At 40.1% G+C, this 22436-nt stretch overlaps 2 protein-coding genes across 4 annotated transcripts in view; one reads left to right on the forward strand and one right to left on the reverse strand.

Moving 5' to 3' along the window:
- Positions 1-4190, reverse strand: part of ACADSB (acyl-CoA dehydrogenase short/branched chain) — a 46140-nt gene extending 41950 nt beyond the window's left edge. The window contains exon 1 of the mRNA XM_003255053.3: positions 4039-4190. Coding sequence (XP_003255101.1) covers positions 4039-4080 — 42 coding nt within the window. The 5' untranslated portion in view covers positions 4081-4190. The remainder of the gene's footprint in view (positions 1-4038) is intronic.
- Positions 1-22261, forward strand: part of IKZF5 (IKAROS family zinc finger 5) — a 33770-nt gene extending 11509 nt beyond the window's left edge. Inside the window, exons 2-6 of one of the 3 annotated variants that reach the window (XM_003255057.4) lie at positions 3710-5272; positions 5924-6074; positions 14383-14561; positions 16888-17070; positions 18345-22261. In XM_003255057.4, the coding sequence (XP_003255105.1) occupies positions 14429-14561; positions 16888-17070; positions 18345-19288 (1260 nt within the window). In that variant the 5' untranslated portion in view covers positions 3710-5272; positions 5924-6074; positions 14383-14428 and the 3' untranslated portion in view covers positions 19289-22261. Of the gene's footprint in view, positions 1-3709; positions 5273-5923; positions 6075-14382; positions 14562-16887; positions 17071-18344 lie in introns of those variants that run through there. The other 2 variants (XM_003255055.4, XM_003255056.4) reach the window with 2 other exon arrangements.
- The last annotated feature ends 175 nt before the right edge of the window (positions 22262-22436 follow it).

The following is a 22436-nucleotide window of genomic DNA, read 5'->3' on the forward strand; positions in this document are numbered from 1 at the left end:
AAATACACCAATCAGCACTCTGTATCTAGCTCAAGGTTTGTAAATGCACCAATCAGCACTCCGTGTCTAGCTCAGGGTTTGTAAATACACCACTCAGCACTCTGTATCTAGCTAATCTAGTGGAGAAGTGAAGAAATTTTGTGTCTAGCTCAGGGACTGTAAATGCACCAATCAGCACCCTGTCAAAACGGACCAATCAGCTCTCTGTAAAACAGACCAATGGGCCTGCCGAGCCAGCAGTGGCAACCGGCTCGGGTCCCCTTCCACACTGTGGAAGCTTTGTTCTTTAGCTCTTTCCAATAAATCTTGCTGCTGCTCATTCTTTGGGTCCACACTGCGTTTATGAGCTGTAACACTCACTGCGAAGGTCTACAGCTTCAGTCCTGAAGCCAGCGCGCCCACGAGCCCACCGGGAGGAACGAATAACTCCAGACGCGCCGCCTTAAGAGCTGTAACACTCACCGCCAAGGTCTGCAGCTTCACTCCTGAGCCAGCGAGACCACAAACCCACCAGAAGGAAGAAACTCCGAACACATCCGAACATCAGAAGGAACAAACTCCAGACACGCCGCCTTTAAGAACTGTAACACTCACCGTGAGGGTCCGTGGCTTCATTCTTGAAGTCAGTGAGACCAAGAACCCACCAATTCTGGACACACTATGACCCAAACACTTCCCATTAGGCCCCACCACTCCAAACCTCTGCACTGGGGATCAAGCTTCCAACACATGAATTTTGGGGGACACATTCAAACCATTTGTGCTCTCTCTACCTGGATGCCAAATATATGTCCAGAAAAAATACTTCTGATTTTGTTGAAGAGCAAAAAGTTGAACAACGAGAATTATATGTATTTTGGCAGCTGCTGTCTGGCAGATGCCCAGAGAATTAACTGAACAAGAATTCACCTCAAGGATAGTTGTCAAGAATCACCTCTTGGCTGGGTGCAGTGGCTCATGCCTGTAATCCCAGCATTTTGGAGGGTGAGGTGGGAGGATCGCTTGAGGCCAGGAGTTCCAGACCAGCCTGGCCAACACAGTGAGACCTCATCTCTACAAAACACTTTAGAAATTAGCCAGGTGTAGTGACACATGCCTGTGGTCCTAGCTCCTGGGGATCTGAGATCAGAGAATCACTTGAGCCAGGAGTTCAAGGTTACGGTGAGCTATGATCACGCCACTGCACTCCAGCCTGGGCAAGAGAGTGAGATTTGTCTAAAAAAAAAAAAAAAAAAAAAAAAAAAAAATCATCTCTTAAAAGACATCAAGCGGCCTGGTGTGGTGGCTCATGCCTGTAATTACCCAGCACTTTGGGAGGTCATGGCGGGTGGATCACGAGGTTAGGAGTTTGAGACCATTTCCATCTTGCTGACCAGATGGTGAAACCCCGTCTGTACTAAAACTACAAAAATTAGCTGGGCACGGTGGCAGGCGCCTGTAATCCCAGCTACTCGGGAGGCTGAGGCAGCAGAATCGCTCGAACCCGGATGGCATAGGTTGCAGTGAACTGAGGTCGCACCACAGCACTCCAACCTGGGCGACAGAGTAAGACTACGTCTCAAAAAATAAAAATAAAAAAAGATATCAAGCTACATTAAAATGCTTTGGAACCACAGGTTAACTACAAGGTCCAATTCTCCACTAGTTGGGTTGCTTAGACCAAATGGGCAGGACAGTTCTAATCCATCTGCAGGACTAGGAGAGACCTTCTGAGAAGGCAGGGGTAGGCTGAAGGTCAGCGTTGCAATCTGATTGTTGTGTGACTTGGGAACACTGGTTATTGCCTCCGAGTTCCTCATTTGCAAAATGAAGCCACTAATATACCTACTTCAGAGGTTTACAGGAAGAGAAAATAGGGTAGTGGGTGTAAAATGCTGTCCCTGGTCTACAATAAGTGAGTAAATGCTAGTTCTCCATTTGCCTCTGGATAGAAACCAAAATTAGCCCTACCTTGCATTTCTTCCCACTCCATGCCACTTGTGTCCACAGCAATCTACCTACACTGTGGCATGAGGAAACCCCAAAGCTCTTGACCTTCAGTGGCTCCTCACAATCCAAAAGGATCAACCCCCAATTCCCTAAAGTGGCCTCAGTCCCCTTTTGTTGCAGTTTTCTGACCACTCCTTTCCCCTCCTAAACTCTAACCCAGCTTCCAAAGAGCCTATCACTTCCCCAATGGTCCTAGTCATTTCTGTCTTCTGAATCTACATGCAGACTGTAGCCCCTCAGGATTTGTTCCACACCTACATGACATGAGGTTAGCTGCATATAGTTCTAACCATTCCTCTAAAAGATAAGCTTCTTGGAGGTAGAGTGTTTTACTCATTATTACATCTGCCATAGCACACAATGCTTCGTGCATGGCAGTAAGGGCTGATATTTACCGAGAGCTGACTATACGCCGAACACTATTCTAAGTGCCTTACATGAACATATGAACTCGTTTAATTTTCACAACAGTTTTGGAACAGGCACAATTATTCTCTCCATTTACAGACCAGGAAACCGAGACCCAAAGCATAACCTGTCCAAGGTTACACCACTAGGAAGTGAGAGGGCCTGGGTTCAGATCCAAGCAGCCTAGCTACAGAACCTACGTTCTTAACCATTATGTTACAGTCGATGTTCAATCAGTTTAGCTAATTTATGTAAAAGAGCTTCAAAAACTATAAAGGACTATAAGCCACAATAAACCAAAAGTTCAGACAAAATAGGTTTTTGATATCTCTAAGGAAGGCGAGACAGTAGTATATGAAGGTTAAGTTTAGAATCAGACCAGAGTTCGAATACTACCAGCTCTATCACTTGCTATCTGTGGGCAAGTTATTACTCTTTTTCAGCATCTGCAAGATTAAACTACTTGTTAAGATGGTTGTGAGAATTGAGATGACTCAGGTAGAATGAGAATGTGCCTACCACAGAGTATGAGGTCAATAAATTTTGGCTCTAAAACAGTCAAATTGTAAAACCAAGGAAATTTTCTTTGCTAAGTTATTAACCAACAATTATAAGCAGTATTAAACAATAATCACTTACTATTTTTTATTGCACTTCAGGCCTGTAAAACAGTCAAATAACATTAATTATCTCTAATGAGAAAAAAGGTAAGAGTCCTGCCTCTGGGCATAAGACTGAAGCAGCAGTTGGAAAGCCTAACTCATGAAAGCAAATGCAAAGGAAACATGAAAAGCACATGTAAGCAGTGGGAAAATTCCCAGTGAAGTGTACTGACAAATACAAGTGTATCAAAATGTGTATGTTCTGAAAAGCATGCTATATAATAGGTCCAAGGGGTGAAGAGCATAGGATGTTTAACACAGGGGCTGTTAAAGAATCAACAGTTTGTGTGGGTGCACAGATAAGAATTAAGCACAAGAAGAGGCTGGTTTCAGCTTAAGTTCATAGAAGAGGGACCGGCACCAGCTCCCCTGGGCGGCGGTGAGTCTATCCACGTAAGGATACCCAGGCTCCAGACATGAGATAAGGGGCAGAGGGAACTCTGTCCCTGGCCGGGAAGCCCGAACAACTCCGAAGTCCCTTACTACCTTTGAGCGGGGCCGCGGAAGGAAGGACAGGGAGACACCTGCTCAGAATGAGACTGGGCCTATATTTTAACTTTCTTTTTTGGGGGAGGGGGTGTGAAATGTAATCACTCGGGAAAGGTGGGTTAGGGCATCAGGGAGGTGACACCTGTGCAAAATGCATCCAGAGATCCAGAAGATCGAGACTCGGTGGCTCTCAGGACGCAACGGCCTGCAAAGGACATCTTGCCGACGCGACCCTCCGACTCCACTCAAGGTACTTGCTCCGCCAAAGCAGCTTCTAGACAGCCCCGACCCCCTTGCCACCAGCTGCCTTCACCAGAGGCCTGAAGGGGGTCGGGGTCGTAGACTGCCCGCGGGTAAAGAGTCTGGGGACGCAGGACGTGGAGCGGGGCTCAGGCGGCGCACCGAGGCCCGTTAGAAGGCTCTGCCAGCTGCGATGCCAGGGGCCACGGTGGCTCTGGGCCCCCAGGACGCCAGCCTCGAACGCACTCACCAGCCTGCTGCCGCGCAGCAACCGTACTGCCAGGCCCTCCATCCTCGCTGCAGACCTCTCCGCTCTGCGCCTCTGGGTCTCTAGCCAGCCCCTGGGAGTTAGCCGAGCAAGGCCCCGCCCACTCAGTACCCGCCCCGCACACACCCCCCTTAATGCCTGCCCGCTGCTGCCTACGGAACCCCAAGAGAGACAAACAGGCCCCTCCTCGCTTTCGCCCTCCATCCTGCTCACGCGAGACTTGAGCAAGGCAGGGGGGTGGGAAGGGAGTCGGAGACACAACAAAGATGGCGGCGGCGACTGCGACGGTGACGAAGACGGCGGCGGCGGCGACGGCGTTGAACAAGGCGGTGTGGTTTACTCGATGCAGTTGTCAGGAGGTAAGTAGCAGGCTGCCGGCTCGGACGGCGGCGACGCGGCGGGACAGGGCGGATAAGAAGGAGCGGCCGGAGACGGGAGCTGGTTCGTGGCGGGCCGGCTGATCCGGACGGAGACTCAGTTCAGTGGAGGCTCGGGCGTGGTCGGTAGGCGGGCAGGTGGTGGTCCGGGACCTCCTTAGCCGGAGTGCGGTGGACTGCGGCGCCTATGGCCGCGAGAACCCCGAGGGAGCGGGGTCTCCTGCTGTCGGCGCCTTCGAGCAGGAGCTCGGAGGCTCCGGGGCGGGGACTGTTGCCTGGCTCTGACAGGTGGTTCTGCGGGAGGCGTCCCGAGGTTTGCGTCTTCACGGGGTCCCAGGGGCTGAGAGTCAGCCGGGCGCGGGTCTCCTAGGTGTTTCGAATCCTGGCGAGGATGTCGCTCCGAATCTTGGTGAGGCTGCTGCCCCGACGCCAGTCCCAGGCTGGTCGTTGGGAGAAGGACGTTTAAAGCCTTCGTATTTTATCTAATGATCCTGCCCGGATCCGTCTCTACTGCATGGGCACCCTTATTTTAGGAACATATGAGATTTGAGAAAGACATTGTAGCAAATAACTATTCGGGTTCATTCGGGGTTTAGATCTTTGGATAAACTGTGTGGAGCGCGAGTAGTCAAACCTAGCATGCTCGATTACTGGATCTGAAGCTAAACAAGTTCTAGCAAACACTAACCACGTGGCCTGCTTAGAGTCCCCTTGATGTGCTGGTCAGAACCCGAAAGAGGTGTGACAAGCGGAAGAAGACAGAGGCGTCTTAAATTTTGTGATCTGAGGAAATTCAGTTTTGAAAGAACAGAACGTATTTAAAACAACTTTTTTTAAACGTCGGAACTAACAATTTTAAAAATTTAATTTTGTTTTATGTCATGTTGTCACAACAGCTAGAGGTTATTATTATTGATGAGAGTTCGCTACAGTGAATTGAAATGTCTGGTGTTATTTTCCCCTAGCGGTCCAGGATGTTTCCCAGAAAAACGTAACTGTTTTGTGTTATGATAGGATAAGAAGGATGGGATTCAAATGTGCCCTTATCGGGTGTGCATGTTTTTTTGTTTTTGTATTTAAAGCCCTTTCCTATTTCCCTGCTTAGGACTAATGCGTTTTTATGCAACTACAGCTGTTCAGCAGTACTAATAAGCTTGACTGTTTAAGAAGTGTACTGTGACTAAATGAAGTTAATCTTAATTTCGTTAAACTGAAGTTTAACTTAAATTTAGACATTAAAAATCTTGCCAAAAATGAATCCACCAGTGAGAAAACGGTAGTCACACCAGTTATTCTTTAGTGATCCTATGGAGCTTTTGCTGAAGTGAAGCTACTGCTTTGTTCTTTGATTAATCTGTCAGTTCGTTTTCTTTTCAGCTAATGTAATGGTAAGATTGGCATAAGTTACTAGCTCATTCAACCTGTAGATGCTAATTAAGTTTTTATCTTAAAGGTTTTGATTTGTGGTGTGCTGTTTGTTTTTTATGCAGACCTCTGTATGGCTTTTCAATTTTAGTTGAAATTCTCTCTCCATGGCCTTTTGGAGTCCCTTGCTGTATCTCCAGAGTAAATTCCAATTACTCTACATTTCATCAATGTTGGAGTGGCAAGAAAAAGGAGGAACAGATTTGGGGTGAAAAGGTTAGATTGTATAATTTCTCTTCTGGATTTCTTTCAACATGGTTTTACTTACGTTTTATTTTTATGTTTTGATTTCTGATTTCTCAGAGCCTCATAATTTCCTTTTTTTGCCTTCAAGAGTTTTGGACAGTTCTGAAATCAGGAATTGTGTTCTAATTATTTTTGAAGGCCCATGTTACTCCATAGAAACCAATCCTTATTTGTCAACGTTGTCTGTTTATATGTGTTCTATAGCAGAGTAAATCTCAGTGACCATAATTATTAGGCTATGGAGGGTAAACACATCTATTGAACTGTAATCACTTTATGTTTATAGGCCTGCCTAACCCATAAATTATTATGTAAGTAAGTTAGTTGCTAATACTGTATTCTTCCTTATGGTTACCCATGAGAAGTAAGACTTCTCATGAATGCTAGGTGAACGAAGCATATCCTGCTGTTCCCTAATCATGTTCTCAAAATTCTCCCACAGTTTATAAAAAAGATAGAAGGAAGATAGGTTAGAGAGCTTCTCTGGTTGTTTCATAGTTGTGAATGCCTTCTAATTTGCATTTCAGTGCCTGTGTTTTAAATTATTAGCTACTGGTTAAGAGGTTGGGGGTGGTGCACATATATACACACACGTAATTGTGTGTGTATGCTTGTATATATGCTTGCATTGATCAACAGCTTCCCATTTATGAAACTGAAGAAGAAAGATTAGACAACTTCATACAAAATAAATCCTTTATCAGAAACCAAGGAAGATCGGAAATTAGCTTAAATTACCTACTTGAGGTAGAGGTTTTCCTGTTCTTTGGGATATCAAAGCTTAATTCTCTTATACCTCTTTTTCCCCTACGGCTTGCATAGCCTCTGGTTGTTTTCTAAAGGCATTAATTTTGAGCCTTGAATAATAATTTGGGGGACGCTACTGGCATGACAATACTTTAGGTATACCCTAGCCAGTTTCTATATAGATATCCACCTACACCCCATGGAATTCCATACTATATTCAACTTAACTTTAATCAGAATAATCACAGGAAGGATTTGGGAATTTTGCTATATCATAAGGAACAAACATCGTAAAGTATGGGAATATTGTTCTCTTTGGTTGATATGATTAGATATCTTAGTTCAGGTTGCTATAACGAATTACCATAGACTGAGTGGTTTAAACAAACATTTATTTCTCACAGTTCTGAAGGCTGGGAAATCTTAATATCAAGGTGCCAGCAGATCAGGTATCTGGGGAGGGCTTGCTTTCTGATTGTATCCTCTCATGGCAAAGAGCAGAGAGGAAGCAAGATCTCTGGATCTCTTCACAAGGCACTAATCCCATTTAGAGGACTTCACCTTTACAACACAATTATCTCTCAAAGGCCCCACTCCAGATGCCATCAAATTAGGGGTTAGAATTTCAACATATCAGCTTTTGGGAACATAAACATTCAGTCCATGACGATGCCAGCAGAAAGAGTATATCTGAGTTGTGATAACACCACCCATATCTATAATAATACTGGAGAATACTTAAGTATATTTCTTGTTCAGATGACATGATATCACACATTGAAATTTTGTGTAAAGTAAGTAATTTTTTGGCTAACACCAAGGTATTGAGTTCATGTCCGGTACAGGAAAGACACCATTAAAAAAAATTATAGCTTGTGGATTTTCTAAAGTATATTTTGTTACGTTTGCAAAGGTTTTAAAATTTATCAATGCCTTAGAGGCATCTCTGGGTATCAGTTAATTTGTGGAGTTCTTAGATTAAACTTTGAGACCTGAGACTGATGATACTTACATCAAAGACAGGAAAATAGCTCGGATAGAAAACTTTTATTTTCTTTCTATAAGAGGAAGTCTTTTGTAGTTCCAGAATTTTTTTTTTCTTTTAAAAATTAGAGACGAGGTCTCACTTTGTTGCCTGGACTGGTCTTGAACTCCTGAGCTCAGGCAGTCCTCCCACCTTAGCCTCTGAAAGTGCTGGGATTATAGTCATGAGCCACCATGTCCAGCCTAGTTTCAGAATTATTACTATTTTTCAATTCATTGCACGTAGAAATATTGACTTGAGATGTAGAAAGCTGAGTTTTGAGCCCAAGACTCTACTTCACTTTAGGCACCTTTCATTCATATATGTCTCTACTATAGTCTGGGGCTTGGCAAGCACCTGTCATACCCTGTGTGTATGGATATATGGGATAGAGGCCATACAGGTCAAGTGGGCACAAAAATGCTTAGGGATGAAATGACAACTGATTTTTAAATCATGACAGGATGTTTAAGGTTATAAAGCATACTAATATACTTAAGAAGAGTTTTTCTTTATGTTTGCAGTGTTACAATGTTATCTTCTCTATTTCATAGACTTTTTTTTTTTTAAGTTTATCATGCATTGTGGTTGAAAAGCAGCACACAATTTATGGCAGGGAACACAGTGAAGTTTATAATGTGACAATGTGATAATAGCCAAGACTGTCAAAATATGCCAGCCATCCTCTGTAATTAGGCTCATTCGTGTTCTTAAACTTGAGATGCATGTATAAAAATATCATTTTCTTCTGCTTGCTTTCTGGCAGTCTTGTGTGTTTTTACTGCACTGTCACATGTTGTACTGTAGCAACATTATGCTTTCTAATCAAGAGTTGGTAAGGATTTTCTTGCTTCCAGAAGCCTGTCAAAGTATATTCAGACATTTTCCAGGGGAAATGTATTAGTTTTCATGTGAACTGATTGGCAAGAAGTGATGCTAAGTTACAATGTAAATACTGGGATTTCTTTCTTAATTATAGCTTTTATAATTAGAACACAATCTATAGGGCTATACAGCTTTTACAAATTAAAAAAATATTTTCCCAGATCTTGTTCTTGATAGTCTTTTTCACTGGAGCTGACTAGCTTACATTTTCCCACCAAGAGCAAATTTAAAGGACAGATAATCAGCACAATCAACTGTAGTCACAAAACAAATAGTAACGCAATGATAAAGAAGCAGAGAACTAGTTCAAATAAACATGATAAGATGGGGAAAAAAACAACGGAAACTAATGTGTTCAAAAGCCAACAATAATCCTGAAGATTCAGAAAGTTGAGCTAGACTAAAGCAAGTGATTTAAAGAGGTGGCCTATAAGTAAAATAAGCAGAGATCAGTTTGAGAAATTGCAAAGTGATTTGAAAAATTGCAAATTGGGATTACTTGAGACTAAGGTGGAACATGTTCGTTTCGTTGTAACTAAGAAACAGATGCTCAGTATATTCTTCAACCACGTTGATGAACCAGTAGAAAAAGGGGAATAATTGAATCAGGGGCGGTGAGAATTTTAAAATCCAAGTTATAACCATTTTTTCCATTTGCTACAAAAATAATTATTAGACAAATAGCTACCATTTTCTGATAGCCTACCATATGTGATACATGTCACAATATGCTTTATGTGTACTTACCTATAAAACTTAAGATAGCACTGCAAGTTGGATTATGATTCCATTTTACAAAATAGGAAACTAAGGCTGAGAGAGGTCCCTGTTCATAGTCTTAAAGTTTTCCCTCCGTATCCGGTAGGTACTGGTTCCAGGACCCCTGTAGACAGCAAAATTTGTGGGTGCTCCAGTCCTTTCTATAAAATGGCTTAGTATTTGCATATAACTCAAAATCTCAACCTCTTGTATACTTTAAGCTCTAGATTATTTATAATACCTAATACAATGTAAATGCTATGTAAATAGTTATACTGTATTGTTTAGGGAATTATGACCCCCCCCGAAAAGTCTGGTGAAACCCCATCTCTACTAAAAATACAAAAAATATCAGCCAGTGTGGTAGCGGGCACCTGTAATCCCAGCTACTCCGGAGGCTAAGGCAGGAGAATTGCTTGAACCTGCGAAGCAGAGGTTGCAGTGAGCCGAGATCACGCCATTGCACTCCAGCCTGGGCAACAAGAACGAAACTCCGTCTCAAAAAAAAAGAAAAAAAAAGTCTGTACATGTTTAATATAGATGCAAGCATCCATTTTTTCCAAATAATTTTGTTTTGCAGTTGGTTGAATCAACAGATAACAGAACCTGTGGATATAGAGAGTTGACTATACTCTATTTGTCCAGAGGATAAACTTTCAGTAGCCTCAACTTCCTGGACAATTTTCTAAAAAATAGGGTTTTCTACCTGAAAAGGGGTAGTAATACTAATATTTTTGTTTGTTTGTTTTTGTTTTTGAGATGGAGTCTTTCTCTGTCTCTCAGGCTAGAGTGCAGTGGCACAATCTCGGCTTACTGCAGCCTCCACCTCCCAGGTTCAATCAATTCTCCTGCCACCACGCCTGGCTAATTTTTTTGTATTTTTAGTAGAGACGGGGTTTCACCATGCTGGCCAGGCTGGTCTTGAACTCCTGATCTCGTGATCTGCCCGCCTCGGCCTCCCAAAGTGTTGGGATTACAGGCGTGAGCCACTGTGCCTGGCACTAATAATTTTTTTTTTTTTTTTTGGAGACAGAGTCTTGCTCTGTTGCCAGGCTGGAGTGCAGTGGTGCGATCTCAGCTCAGTGCAACCTCTGCCTCCCGGGTTCAAGCGATTCTCTTGCCTCAGCCTCCGGAGAAGCAGGGATTACAGGCGCCCGCCGCTATGCCTGGCTAATTTTTTTGGTATTTTTAGTAGAGATGGGGTTTCAACATGTTGGCCAGGATGGTCTCCATTTCTTGACCTTGTGATCCACCAGCCTCGGCCTCCCAAAGTGCTGGGATTACAAGCGTGAGCCACCGCGCCTGGCCACTAATAATTTTTAAAAGCCCCTGGAACTACCGTAGCTTCTAAAAAGGGAGGAAAGGAACGATTCATAAGTATTGAATTAAGAAAAGTGAGAATTCAGTTACCTGTAAGTCCTTATTTGGCTAAATGTGTTTGGAACAAAGAAGAGACTAGATGTGAAGAGAGAAGACAAGAAGTATGAAAATAAGATATATCAGTCTGAAGCCAGGAAATAGGGAAAACAAAAACAGCCCTGTGTTACTGAGTGGTTGTAAAGTACAATAATTCATATTAATGGTATGTCAAATGTTGGTCTATTTCCAGTAGATTTCTAGTTAAGTCAAAGAAGAAGTTTTGATTCTTAAAAAGTTGGTCATATTTTTGTAAATTGGAAAATCCGCTTTTGTGGAACCCCCTCATTCCTCAACCGTACAGTTCTACTATAAAACCTTAGGCTGAAAAGGCCCAAGAACAGCCTATTCTTGAAGAAGAAAAACAAAGCAGGGGGACTTAAATTACTGTGATAGCAAGACTTATTATTAAGACTGTCTGGTATGGCTGCAAGGACAGATAGGCTAGTGGAACAGAACAGAGAATCCAGAAGCAGAGCCACATACCTGCATATAACCATTTGATTTAAAAAGGAGACATTGGAGCTTAGTAGAGAAAGGCCAATCTGTTAGGTACACATTGCTGGGACAGTTGGATATCTCTTTGGAAAAAGTATGCTTTGACTGTTATCTCACACCATACACAAAACTCAAGTCCAGATAAAAATATGAAAGGTAAAATAAAAAGCATTTAGAAGAAAGTATAGGAGAACATCTTCAAGTAAGATGTAGGCAAGAATTTCTTAACTAGGACACAAACAACTCTAAATGTAAAGGATAAAAATGGGTAAATTGTACTATATTAAGAACTTCTGTTCATCAAAAATTACCATTAAGAAAGTGAAGGCCGGGCGCAGTGGCTCACGTCTGTAATCCCAGCACTTTTGGAGGCTGAGGTGGGCAGATTACGAGGTCAGGAGATCGAGACTATCCTGGCTAATATGGTGAAACCCCATCTCTACTAAAAATACAAAAAAATTAGCCGGGCGTGGTGGCAGACACCTGTAGTCCCAGCTACTCGGGAGGCTGAGGCAGGAGAATGGCATGAACCTGGGAGGCGGAGCTTGCAGTGAGCCAAGATCACGGCACTGCAGCACTCCAGCCTGGGTGACAGAGCGAGACTCCGTTTCAAAAAAAAAACGAAAAGAAAATGAAAAGGCAACCACAGTGGGAAGATACTTAAGATTCACATATCCTAATAAAGGACTCATATTATAAAGCATTCTTCCATATTAGAAAAAGACAACGCAATAGAAAAATAAGCAAAAGGTATGAGCAGACATTATACAACAGAGGGTATCTAAGTGGTTAATTAGTATATATTAAAAAGTTTACATCTTCATTAGTCATCAAGGAATGTAAATTAAAACTAATGTGATACCACCAGACACCCACCAGAACGGCTAAAACGAAAAAGGCAAAAAATGCCCAAGTATTGTCAAGGATGTGGAGCAGCAGAAGTTTTGTTTACTGCTAGTGGGAGTGTAAATTGCTATAATCACTTTGAAAACCTATTTGGCATTATCTAAAACTGAATATATGCATGCCTTTGATCCAGCAGTTTCACTCCTATACAACCAACAGAAATATGTACGTAATCAAAAAACGTAGTAATATGTTCATAGAAACTTTATTCACAGCAGCCAATTGCTGGAAATTACCCAAATGATCTAAAAACAGTATAAGAGATAAATTAGTTGTGGCATGGTCATACAACAGACTCCAGCAGTAAATTTGAGCAAACTTCAGTTGCATGCTACAATATGGATGAATCTTACAATTACAATGTTGAGTGACAGAAGCCAGACAAAGGTTCATAGTGTGTGATTCCATTTACATAAAGTTGAAGAACAGACAAAACTAATCTACAGAGTCAGAAGTCAGGATGGCTGTAACCCTTGTCAGGGCGGAGGGTCCTAGCACTGGAAGGGTACACGAGGGGGGCTTCTGGGATGCCGGCATCCTTCTGTTTCTTGATTGTGGTGCTGATTTTATGAATGTGTTCATTTTGTGACAATTCATTGAGCTCCGTTCTTAGGATTTATGTGCTTTTCTATATATGTACAAGACTTCAAGTAAAAGTTAAGCATATATGCTGAAAGTGAGTAATTTTTTGATGCCTACCACTGGCTACTAAAGATGGAAGCTTTTTTAGATGGAAAATTATTCATTAAATAGTTTGAGTTTAGAAAAAGATTTTATAAGGTGTATTTACCAGAGAATTGTACTTATTTGCATAAAAATTGTTTTTCCTGGAAGAAAAGACCTTTTTTATCCCAGGTGCTAGACTTCATCTTATTCTTACTAGAAAACTTTTTTGGCTATTTTATTTGTGAATTTGGGCCATAAACCTATGTGAAGACCAGCTTGTGATTGCAGAACCCACAAGAGACTTTCCATTTCTACACTACTGTCAGGGATTTTCTTTTACTTTTTTTTTTTTTTTCCTAGTCTTAGAGTGGATAGGATGATAGGTAGTAGAGGTGGTGATTTGGATATTTCTAGAGCAGGGGTTGGGAAGCTAAGGCCTGTAGGTCAAATCTGGCTCAATGCCTGTTGTTATAAAGTCTAATAGGAACATAGCCCCACCCATTTGTTTACATATTGTCTGTGGCTCCTTACAGTGACACAGTTGAGTAATTGCAGCAAAGATGAGCATGGCTTGCAAAACCTAAAATATTTACTATCTGGCCCTTCATAAAAACTTTGCAACCCCTAGTTCTAGACCACTTATTTGCAGACTACTCATTCATGTGAACACTATGTCTAGGAGCCTTTGCTGGTAGTTACTAGCTGCATGCAGCTATTTCTATTTAAATTAATAAAATTAAAAACTCAGGATCATATGTATTAGCCAAATTTCAAGTGCCTCAGTAGCTATATGTGGCTAGTAGCAACTGTATAGGAATAGCACAGATAAGAAACATGTCCATCATCCAGAAAATAGTCTCCCTCAGTCGACCAGGATGGAGTCCAGTGGTGCGATCACGGCTCACTGCAGCCTCGACCACTCAGACCCGAGCAATTCTCCTACCTCAGCCTCCTGAGTAGCTGGGACCATCAGCATGTGCCACCACACCCAGCTAATTAAAAACTTTTTTTTTTTTGTAGGGACAAGTTCTCCCTATGTTGGTCTCTGGCCTCCTTGGTTTCTTTATTGTCTTCTTCATCGATAATCTCTGCTTGTGTTCTTATTTCTTTAATCTGAACTTGTTTTCTCTTTTTTTCTGCCTTTGAAATTTCTTCCCGTCCTCTATGACTAAGTTTGAATCCGTATTTATATTTAATTATTAAATATATTGATTTTTTACCATTTTGTGTATGTCTGTAGTTTACCAGGAAGATTATAAGATGCTGAAAGGCGGGCACTATGTTTTCTCTTGCTTTGTATAGTGTCTTGCACAAAATAGCTTTTGTCATTTGTTTGCTATGTACTAGGTCTCCCTAAATGGTGTAAAATTATTTCAGTTTTGTTTTCTAGGTATAACAAACTGTAAATGTTAAAAAAGCAAAGATGGGTGAAAAAAAACCAGAGCCTTTGGACTTCGTGAAAGATTTTCAGGAATACCTGACTCAGCAGACGCATCATGTGAACATGATTTCTGGATCAGTTAGTGGGGACAAAGAAGCAGAGGCTCTTCAGGGAGGTAGACTCATTTTAATACTACTAAATAATTCACTTTTTATACACGTACTATGATTGTGTGTAGCTATTACTGTGAAGACCACTGTGCATTAATGTGAATCATTCTGTTTTTTCTAGAAAGATACAGGGCATTTTTTCCCCTTTTTTAAACTTATCAGACTTCTGCTGGAGAGTACTTAACATGATCTGGAGATGCATTATGGTCTTGTTGGAAGGTTAGGGGCTCCAAATACCCTTCCTGTCCTCCAGTTTTTATGAGCTAGCATTAGACACAAAGAACCCAAAGGGGATTGGAACATCAGCTTCACTATACAAACCATTAGGCCATCAGGAAATCTGGATTCGACCTGAGACAAAAATAGGGGTTTCAGTTTCTTCTCTCTTAAAATGAAGAAAGGGCTGACCATGTTTACCTATCCAAGAAGAGAAATGAAAATAGAGAAAGTGGTGACCTCCTTGAGCCTGCTAGAGGTAAATTTTGTCTAATTTGCTTGCCACAAAAAACTGGAATTTATTCCTAACCTAGCTCGGAGGTCAGCAAACTGTAGCCTGTGGGCACCATCTGGACTGCTGTTTTTGTATGGCCTGCAAGCTAAGAATGGTTTTTACATTTAAAGATGGTTTTAAAAGTGTCAAAAGGAGAATAATGCAATGATACATGAAAATTCTGTGAAGTTCAAACTTGAGTCCACATAAATAAAGTTTAATTGGAACACAGATATGCTCATTTGTTTACATATTTTCTGTAGCTGTTTTTGTTTGTTTTGCTAAAACAGCAGAGTTGAGTAGTTGTGTTAGAGACCATATGGCCCACAAAGCCTGAAGTATTTACTATTTCATGCCTATAGAAAAAGTTTGCTGACCCCTGACCTAGATAGCCTGGGTAGGGCCTTATAATGCAGGGACTGGCATCAGGGACCAGGCATCACCCGGGAGCTTGTTAGAAATAGAAAACACCAGACACCACCCCAGATCTACTGAATTATAATCTGTGTTTTAATAAGATCCCCCAAGTAATTCATATACACATTAAAATGTGATAGTGACTGGCATGGGAAAGCAGTGGGAGAGAGGAAGACACTGAGCCTTGTCCTTCTAATGCAGTGTAGCCCTCTTGGATATTGGTCTTGTCTCAACCAGTGGAATCACTTCTCCTAGTGAGGAGTGAGGAACCGGTGAAGCAGGGGGCTTGAATTGTGCATGCCAGCACTGTTACCTCCTGAGATGGAGTAGACCTTTTCCCATGAAGCTGTAGGAATGGAAATTTCCCTCCTAACGCACAGATTTCCAGACAGGATTCAAGAGACCAGGGTTGTAGTCCCAGCCATTTGCCGATTTTCCTGATTATGAGCATCAGGTCTCTTCAGTTTCTTTTTACAAAAAAGTAGTCAGATTAGATTAAAAGCAAACAGCCAAACATCTTTTATCTCTGAGATTCTTAAAACCTTAACCTTCAGAGGTATCAGGGATGATACTTTCCTTTATGTGCTTAATTAGAATTTTAAGATCCTAAATGGAACAGAGATCTAGAACGCACGTATAAACACTGGGATGTGGAAAACTTATTCGCTGCTTCAGACTAAAATAAATAGAGTTAGGGTTTTGGAGATTCTTTGACTGCCAGTTACAGTTGTAGAAATAGCGAGGGTGCTAAACACCTGTGTGTAACTGTGCCATCACTCTCCAGTGAATCTCTTTATTCCCCTCCCTCCTCACCTGTTCACTTCTTCAAAAACATGTTAAGGACCAGTACAATGTGTGTGTAAGTAATTTTGTTTTCTTTGTTTTTGAGACAGAGTCTTGCTCTGTCGCCCAGGCTGGAGTACAGTGGCGCAATCTTGGCTCACTGCAACCTCTGCCTCCTGGATTCCAGCGAGTCTCATGCCTTAGCCTCCTGAGTAGCTGGGACTACAGGTGCGCACCGCCATGCCCAGCTAATTTTTGTAATTTTTTTTTTTTTTTTTTTTTTTTTTTAAGTAGAGACAGGGTTTTGCCATGTTGGCTAGGCTGGTCTCTAACTCCTGGCCTCAAGCTATCCCCCCACCTCTGCCCCCCAAAGTTCTGGGATTACAGGTATGAGCCACTGCACTGGCCCTTGTGTAAATAATTTGAGATCCCCCGATAAAAGGTTCTCAGAATATAATACAGAATGTATTACTGCTTTTGTATAAAATTAGCCTCAGTTCAGAAAGTCTGTTATAAAATGGACTTAACTTTTGTGGGAAGTGAACTGTCAATTTATAAGATTTTTCAACCACTTAAAACTGAAATGCTAAATTCAGTTGATTCTGAGATGCATAATTTCTTTTGCGGTACTTTGTTTATAGCTGGAACAGATGGTGATCAAAATGGACTTGATCACCCATCTGTTGAAGTTTCCTTGGATGAAAACTCAGGAATGTTAGTAGACGGGTTTGAAAGGACCTTTGATGGGAAGCTCAAGTGTCGGTACTGCAACTATGCCAGCAAAGGAACAGCCCGGCTTATTGAACACATCAGAATCCACACAGGTAATGGAAAGACAGCTGGAAAAAGCATTTCTATGAGGGCAGGAGAGGGGCCAAGGGGGGCAGGTTGGTTTGTCAAAGAAATAGTTTTAATGTTCAAAAATGAAGGTTTATGTAAAGGTCGAATAAATGGGAAAGTTACTCCATTTTTCAAAGCAACAACATAACAACATACAAACAGGTCAGAAGTGATGCCCTTTGTAGATTCTCTCCTTCCTTAGCCATGTTTCCCTCTTGATCCAAATAATCTCTCAACATCTGTCTGCCTCTCAGATTAGGAAGGAATAATGCTAAAGCACTGCGATGTGATAAAATGTTTTAATCTTTATCCTATTATGTTTCAGTTGCCGAAAGGGGGAAAAGTTTCAGAAAGTATACAGTTGCAGATGGTACTGCTAATCCCAGATCTCACTTTAGCTGTCCCTTCTGAGAAACTTTCTCAACCATATCTGCCCCCTGCCCAACACCAGGTCAGACGTCCTTCCTGTGTGCTTCATGCATCCTGTGCTCATTCATCACATCATTGTAGCCTGAGAGCCTCTTGAGGACAGGGCAATTGTGACAAGACCATCTTTGTACCCCCAGAGCCTAGGAGGGCATGTGACACATACTTACTAGATGAATGACTCTAAATCTTATATTCCAAATGTTTATTTCACATAATTGGGCAGTCTTCAGTTAACAACATTAACTATAGTTGTTCCTTCTGGCAGCTGAAGAGTAGGAAGATGGAGGAGAAGCACTAGCAATTTTGAAGGGATGCTTTGCATAACTCAGACTAGCAAGCCCATTTCAATTCTGAGCTTTCTATTTCATATAAGGACTTTAAAAAAAGCTTTTTTTGTATTTTTTTTCTGTGAGGAAAGGGTATGCATATGTGTGTGTGTGTGAATATGAATGTATATAAATGTATACATGAACATATAACTCTGAGACATACTTTTGATAAACTCATTATTATGTAAGACTATTACTAGAATATTTCAATTGTACTGTTTCTTCTTTCTAAATGCATTCGAAGCCATAACAGTTTTTATACTGTATTGACTAATACAACATCAATGCATATTTCAGGTTGTTGCTGATGAGTTCTTAAGCTTTATTTCAGTTTGTGGGTTTATTTACAAATTTTAACAATCTCATATGCTATGCAAATATGACTTTCTGAAAGCATTTTCTTTTTGATCAATTTCCAATTGTCCAATGAATGGACTAGCAAAACCTTCCATAAATGAACTACTTACTCTTGTTTCTCCATCATTTTTCTTTTGAAACAGGTGAAAAACCTCATCGATGTCATCTTTGTCCATTTGCATCTGCTTATGAGCGTCATCTGGAAGCCCATATGCGTTCTCATACTGGAGAAAAACCATACAAATGTGAATTATGTTCCTTCCGCTGCAGTGATCGAAGTAACTTGTCCCATCATCGAAGGCGCAAGCATAAAATGGTACCAATTAAAGGTACTAGGTCTTCCTTAAGCAGCAAGAAAATGTGGGGGGTTTTACAGAAGAAAACAAGCAATCTGGGCTATAGCAGAAGAGCACTAATCAACTTAAGTCCACCTTCCATGGTGGTTCAGAAACCAGACTACCTTAACGATTTTACCCACGAAATCCCAAATATCCAGACTGACTCCTATGAAAGTATGGCAAAAACCACACCAACTGGTGGCCTTCCAAGGGACCCCCAAGAACTCATGGTTGATAACCCTTTGAATCAGCTCTCAACTCTAGCAGGGCAGTTGTCCAGTTTGCCACCCGAAAACCAAAACCCTGCATCCCCTGATGTAGTTCCCTGCCCTGATGAAAAGCCTTTCATGATTCAGCAGCCCTCTACCCAAGCAGTAGTTTCTGCCGTATCAGCAAGTATTCCTCAGAGCTCCTCTCCCACAAGCCCAGAACCTCGGCCATCCCATAGTCAAAGGAACTATAGTCCAGTGGCAGGTCCAAGCAGTGAGCCAAGTGCCCACACGAGCACTCCCAGCATAGGAAACAGCCAGCCAAGCACCCCAGCCCCAGCCCTGCCGGTCCAGGACCCTCAGCTTCTGCACCACTGCCAGCACTGTGATATGTACTTTGCAGACAACATCCTTTACACTATTCATATGGGATGTCATGGATATGAAAATCCTTTTCAGTGTAATATATGTGGATGCAAATGTAAAAACAAGTATGATTTTGCCTGTCATTTTGCAAGAGGGCAACATAACCAACATTGATTGAAAATAGTCATATTTTACTTAGTTTTGCTGTTTTGTGGTTTGGTTTTTTTGTTTTGTTTTGTTTTGGTCATCCCTAATAAAGTATCTGCTAATTCAAGGCTTATACATTATATTTATAGAATATAAATTTGACGGAATAAAATTTCCCCTTTTTCTCATAAAAATCTGGTCAGGGTCATTTATATATTAGAACAGTTAGACACATTGGTGTCTCTTTTTTCCTTTCGACATTGGAGAATTGGAGTGCAGTCATAATCTTACAAGATGTTCATTTGAATTTCTCACATTTATGGTCCATAAAAACTTCAAGGCTTATCCATACTTTTGATGTTTCAATATGCATTGAACTGGATGTTATTTCTGCCATATTTCAAAATGGTAGAATAAATTACTTTCTTTTACAGAATTTATTACTACTCATTTCAGTGTTTAGTACAGAAATTGCCTTAAAAATTGCTATTAATTGAAATATCATTTAGTTCACATTTCTTAAGTTGAATCAGTAGTTTCATTTCAACTGATAAGCTATTTCAGTTTAGTAAATTTTTCTTTTTTCCACAAGGGGAAATGTAAAACAGTTAAGACTTGAAATTGAAAATTCTTTTAATATTTAAAATAACTTGTTTATTCATTGTCTCAACACATGTCAGTTTTCCACTGGATTTTTATTTTATTTTCACAGGTAAATACACTAGAGTGCTAGATGCCTTTCCCCTCTCAGTTTGACTTTCATTTAAATCCTTCATTCTGATATCATTACTGTTTGGTGAGGTGGATAACTATAATGAGAATCTCTTATTCTTCCTATTCCTTTGATGACCAAAGAGGTAAAGTGAAGTCATCCTTATTACTAAAATGCAGCCTCCAAACAAGTTTCTCAAGATTCCTTTTCCTTCCTTCTATCCATTTATTGCCCATAATTTCCAAGAAAAGGTGGGTATAGAAACACATGAAAAAATGTGATAGTGAAGTCATATTTACAAAAATGAGAACATGTCCAAAATGGATTCTTGTCTCCTCTTCAGAATTAGCCATTTAAAATATTTTCTGTGACTTCAAATTGTAATTCTTATTTGCAGTTTTACCAGTCTTCATGTAGAGTGACGAAACTGTGTAGAAACTAAATCATCGCTTTAGTAAGAAAGGATAAAAAGATGTGGAAATGAATATAAAATGCATCTAAACATGACATTTAATTTGTTTATAAAAATAAGACTTACTATAGAGTAATTCATTTTGAATAGGAGGCTATTGTTTTTATATTGTGTAATAACTCACGTACTCTGAAGAGAGCTTGGTCAAACAATAAAATATATTGTTACTAACTTGGTTTCTTTTCTGTGTACTTTGCAAAAATTCTATTTTTAATTTTGTTCATATGTTGAATGTGCTAATTGGCATCTTAAAGAGAATATTAAGCATCTATTAACCGAAAAAGACCTCTAATAGTAAAGGAAAGGGAAATATTGGTGGTATGTACCCACAAAACCCCCAAGTGCCAAGTTAATGGATCCTCTGCTTTCCCTTTCAGATGCTAGAAAGCCACTGTAATGAGTTCTTGCAGTTTAGCATCCAGTCTAAGCTACTGCATTGTTTAAAGATTAGCAGCATCAAGGACAGTTTCTCCAAACTGGAACTCTCTTCTTTGTCAAATCTTGTAGTTTAAAATTCTACAATTCTGTTACATTGTTGCTTAAATCACGGACTGCTAAGATCCATTTTACTGCAGTAGTTTCCAGGTGGATAACTTGGCTTTAGTATTTATCAGTTGCCAGAAAGAAACAGGTTGTCATCTGGAAGCTTTTGTGGTTATTTTTTCCCATTTTTATTCTTCAGATAAAAGCAGTACCCCAAAATAGAAAATGAAAATTTTCATGAAACAAAGAGAAAGAACTCCCTTGTTAAAGCCAGCTTATTAACTCTATATTCTCAGTCAAATGCATTTTTTTTCTAACAACTGAACATGGATGTTGTGAAGGTGCATTTTAATTTAAACATGGAAAAGATTTTTTTCATAATTACATACTAGAATGTAAAATTATAATTTTGCTATGACTTAAAGAGCACAGTTGATATCCCAAAGGTGTTGATGCTTAGAAGCTACAGTTATTCTAAATGCACTAAAATTTTTGAGGCAAATCTACCTTAGGAGGCTTTTTTGGTATGGTATTTTTTAAAATATTTAGATTTTATTTAAATTTCCTGTGAGTTAAATTCTGTATTTGAAAAGATGTTCGTGTCTTCCCCTCTGTATTGAATATTTCTCTCATTTTATTTTTAATCAAATATTTTATAGAAATGAGTTGGGAAGAGTTTAACATGCACTATTTATAGTACTTTGCCGTTAACAGGCAATGTTCTGAAACTAAATTTATTTTTGTTCAGTGAACATAAGTTTAGATTTTTAAAGTTGGTAGATAATTTATCTCCACTAATATTTTTTTAAGAAACTGTGAAGAGATTAACTGGGAATAATTTTATTTCAGATTTTACTAATGTAGTATGTAGCTACAACTTCTTGAAATTCAAGTTAAGGCTAGACTTTTACTTTGAAAATTTCCGCTGGGTGTTTCCAGGGCTATTTCATTTTAGAAATAAGTGTTTGCCATTCTTCTGCAAAAACTGGACAAGGGGACTACGACAAAAAATACTCAGAGATAAAATCCTCATTTCAAGTTCTACAAAATATTTATCAAATGAATGTTAATTTTTTTTTAATTCCCTGCTAAAGACGTTTTCATTAGTCTTAGAGGGTATATGCTTTCTACGACTTGTTTTTGTTAACATGTGCTTTGATGTAAAGAACATATTTTGTATGCAAAACATAACTTGCATTATGGTTGTACAATACACTATATTGTTTAGGGATTCCGGAAAGCAGTTTAATGCAGAAATAACTATATCTAGTATGCAGTTCATATTGTGAATGAAGCTTTGCTTTTGTAATAAATAAATAAGACTTTCTAATGACCTTGGTTTTTCTTTTTTGGAAAATAAGATCAAATTAGTGTTTTAGTAATTTTCTGCTAGTAAAATGTTGTTAATGAAAGAAATAGATTTTACGGCTACACTGCTTTGAATTTCTAAAATACCTTACCTGAGAAGATTTATCGCGAGTTAAAAAACAAAACAGCTCCATACATCC

This window comes from Nomascus leucogenys, chromosome 3 (genome assembly GCF_006542625.1).
Source record: "Nomascus leucogenys isolate Asia chromosome 3, Asia_NLE_v1, whole genome shotgun sequence".
Taxonomy (NCBI): Eukaryota; Metazoa; Chordata; class Mammalia; order Primates; family Hylobatidae; genus Nomascus; species Nomascus leucogenys.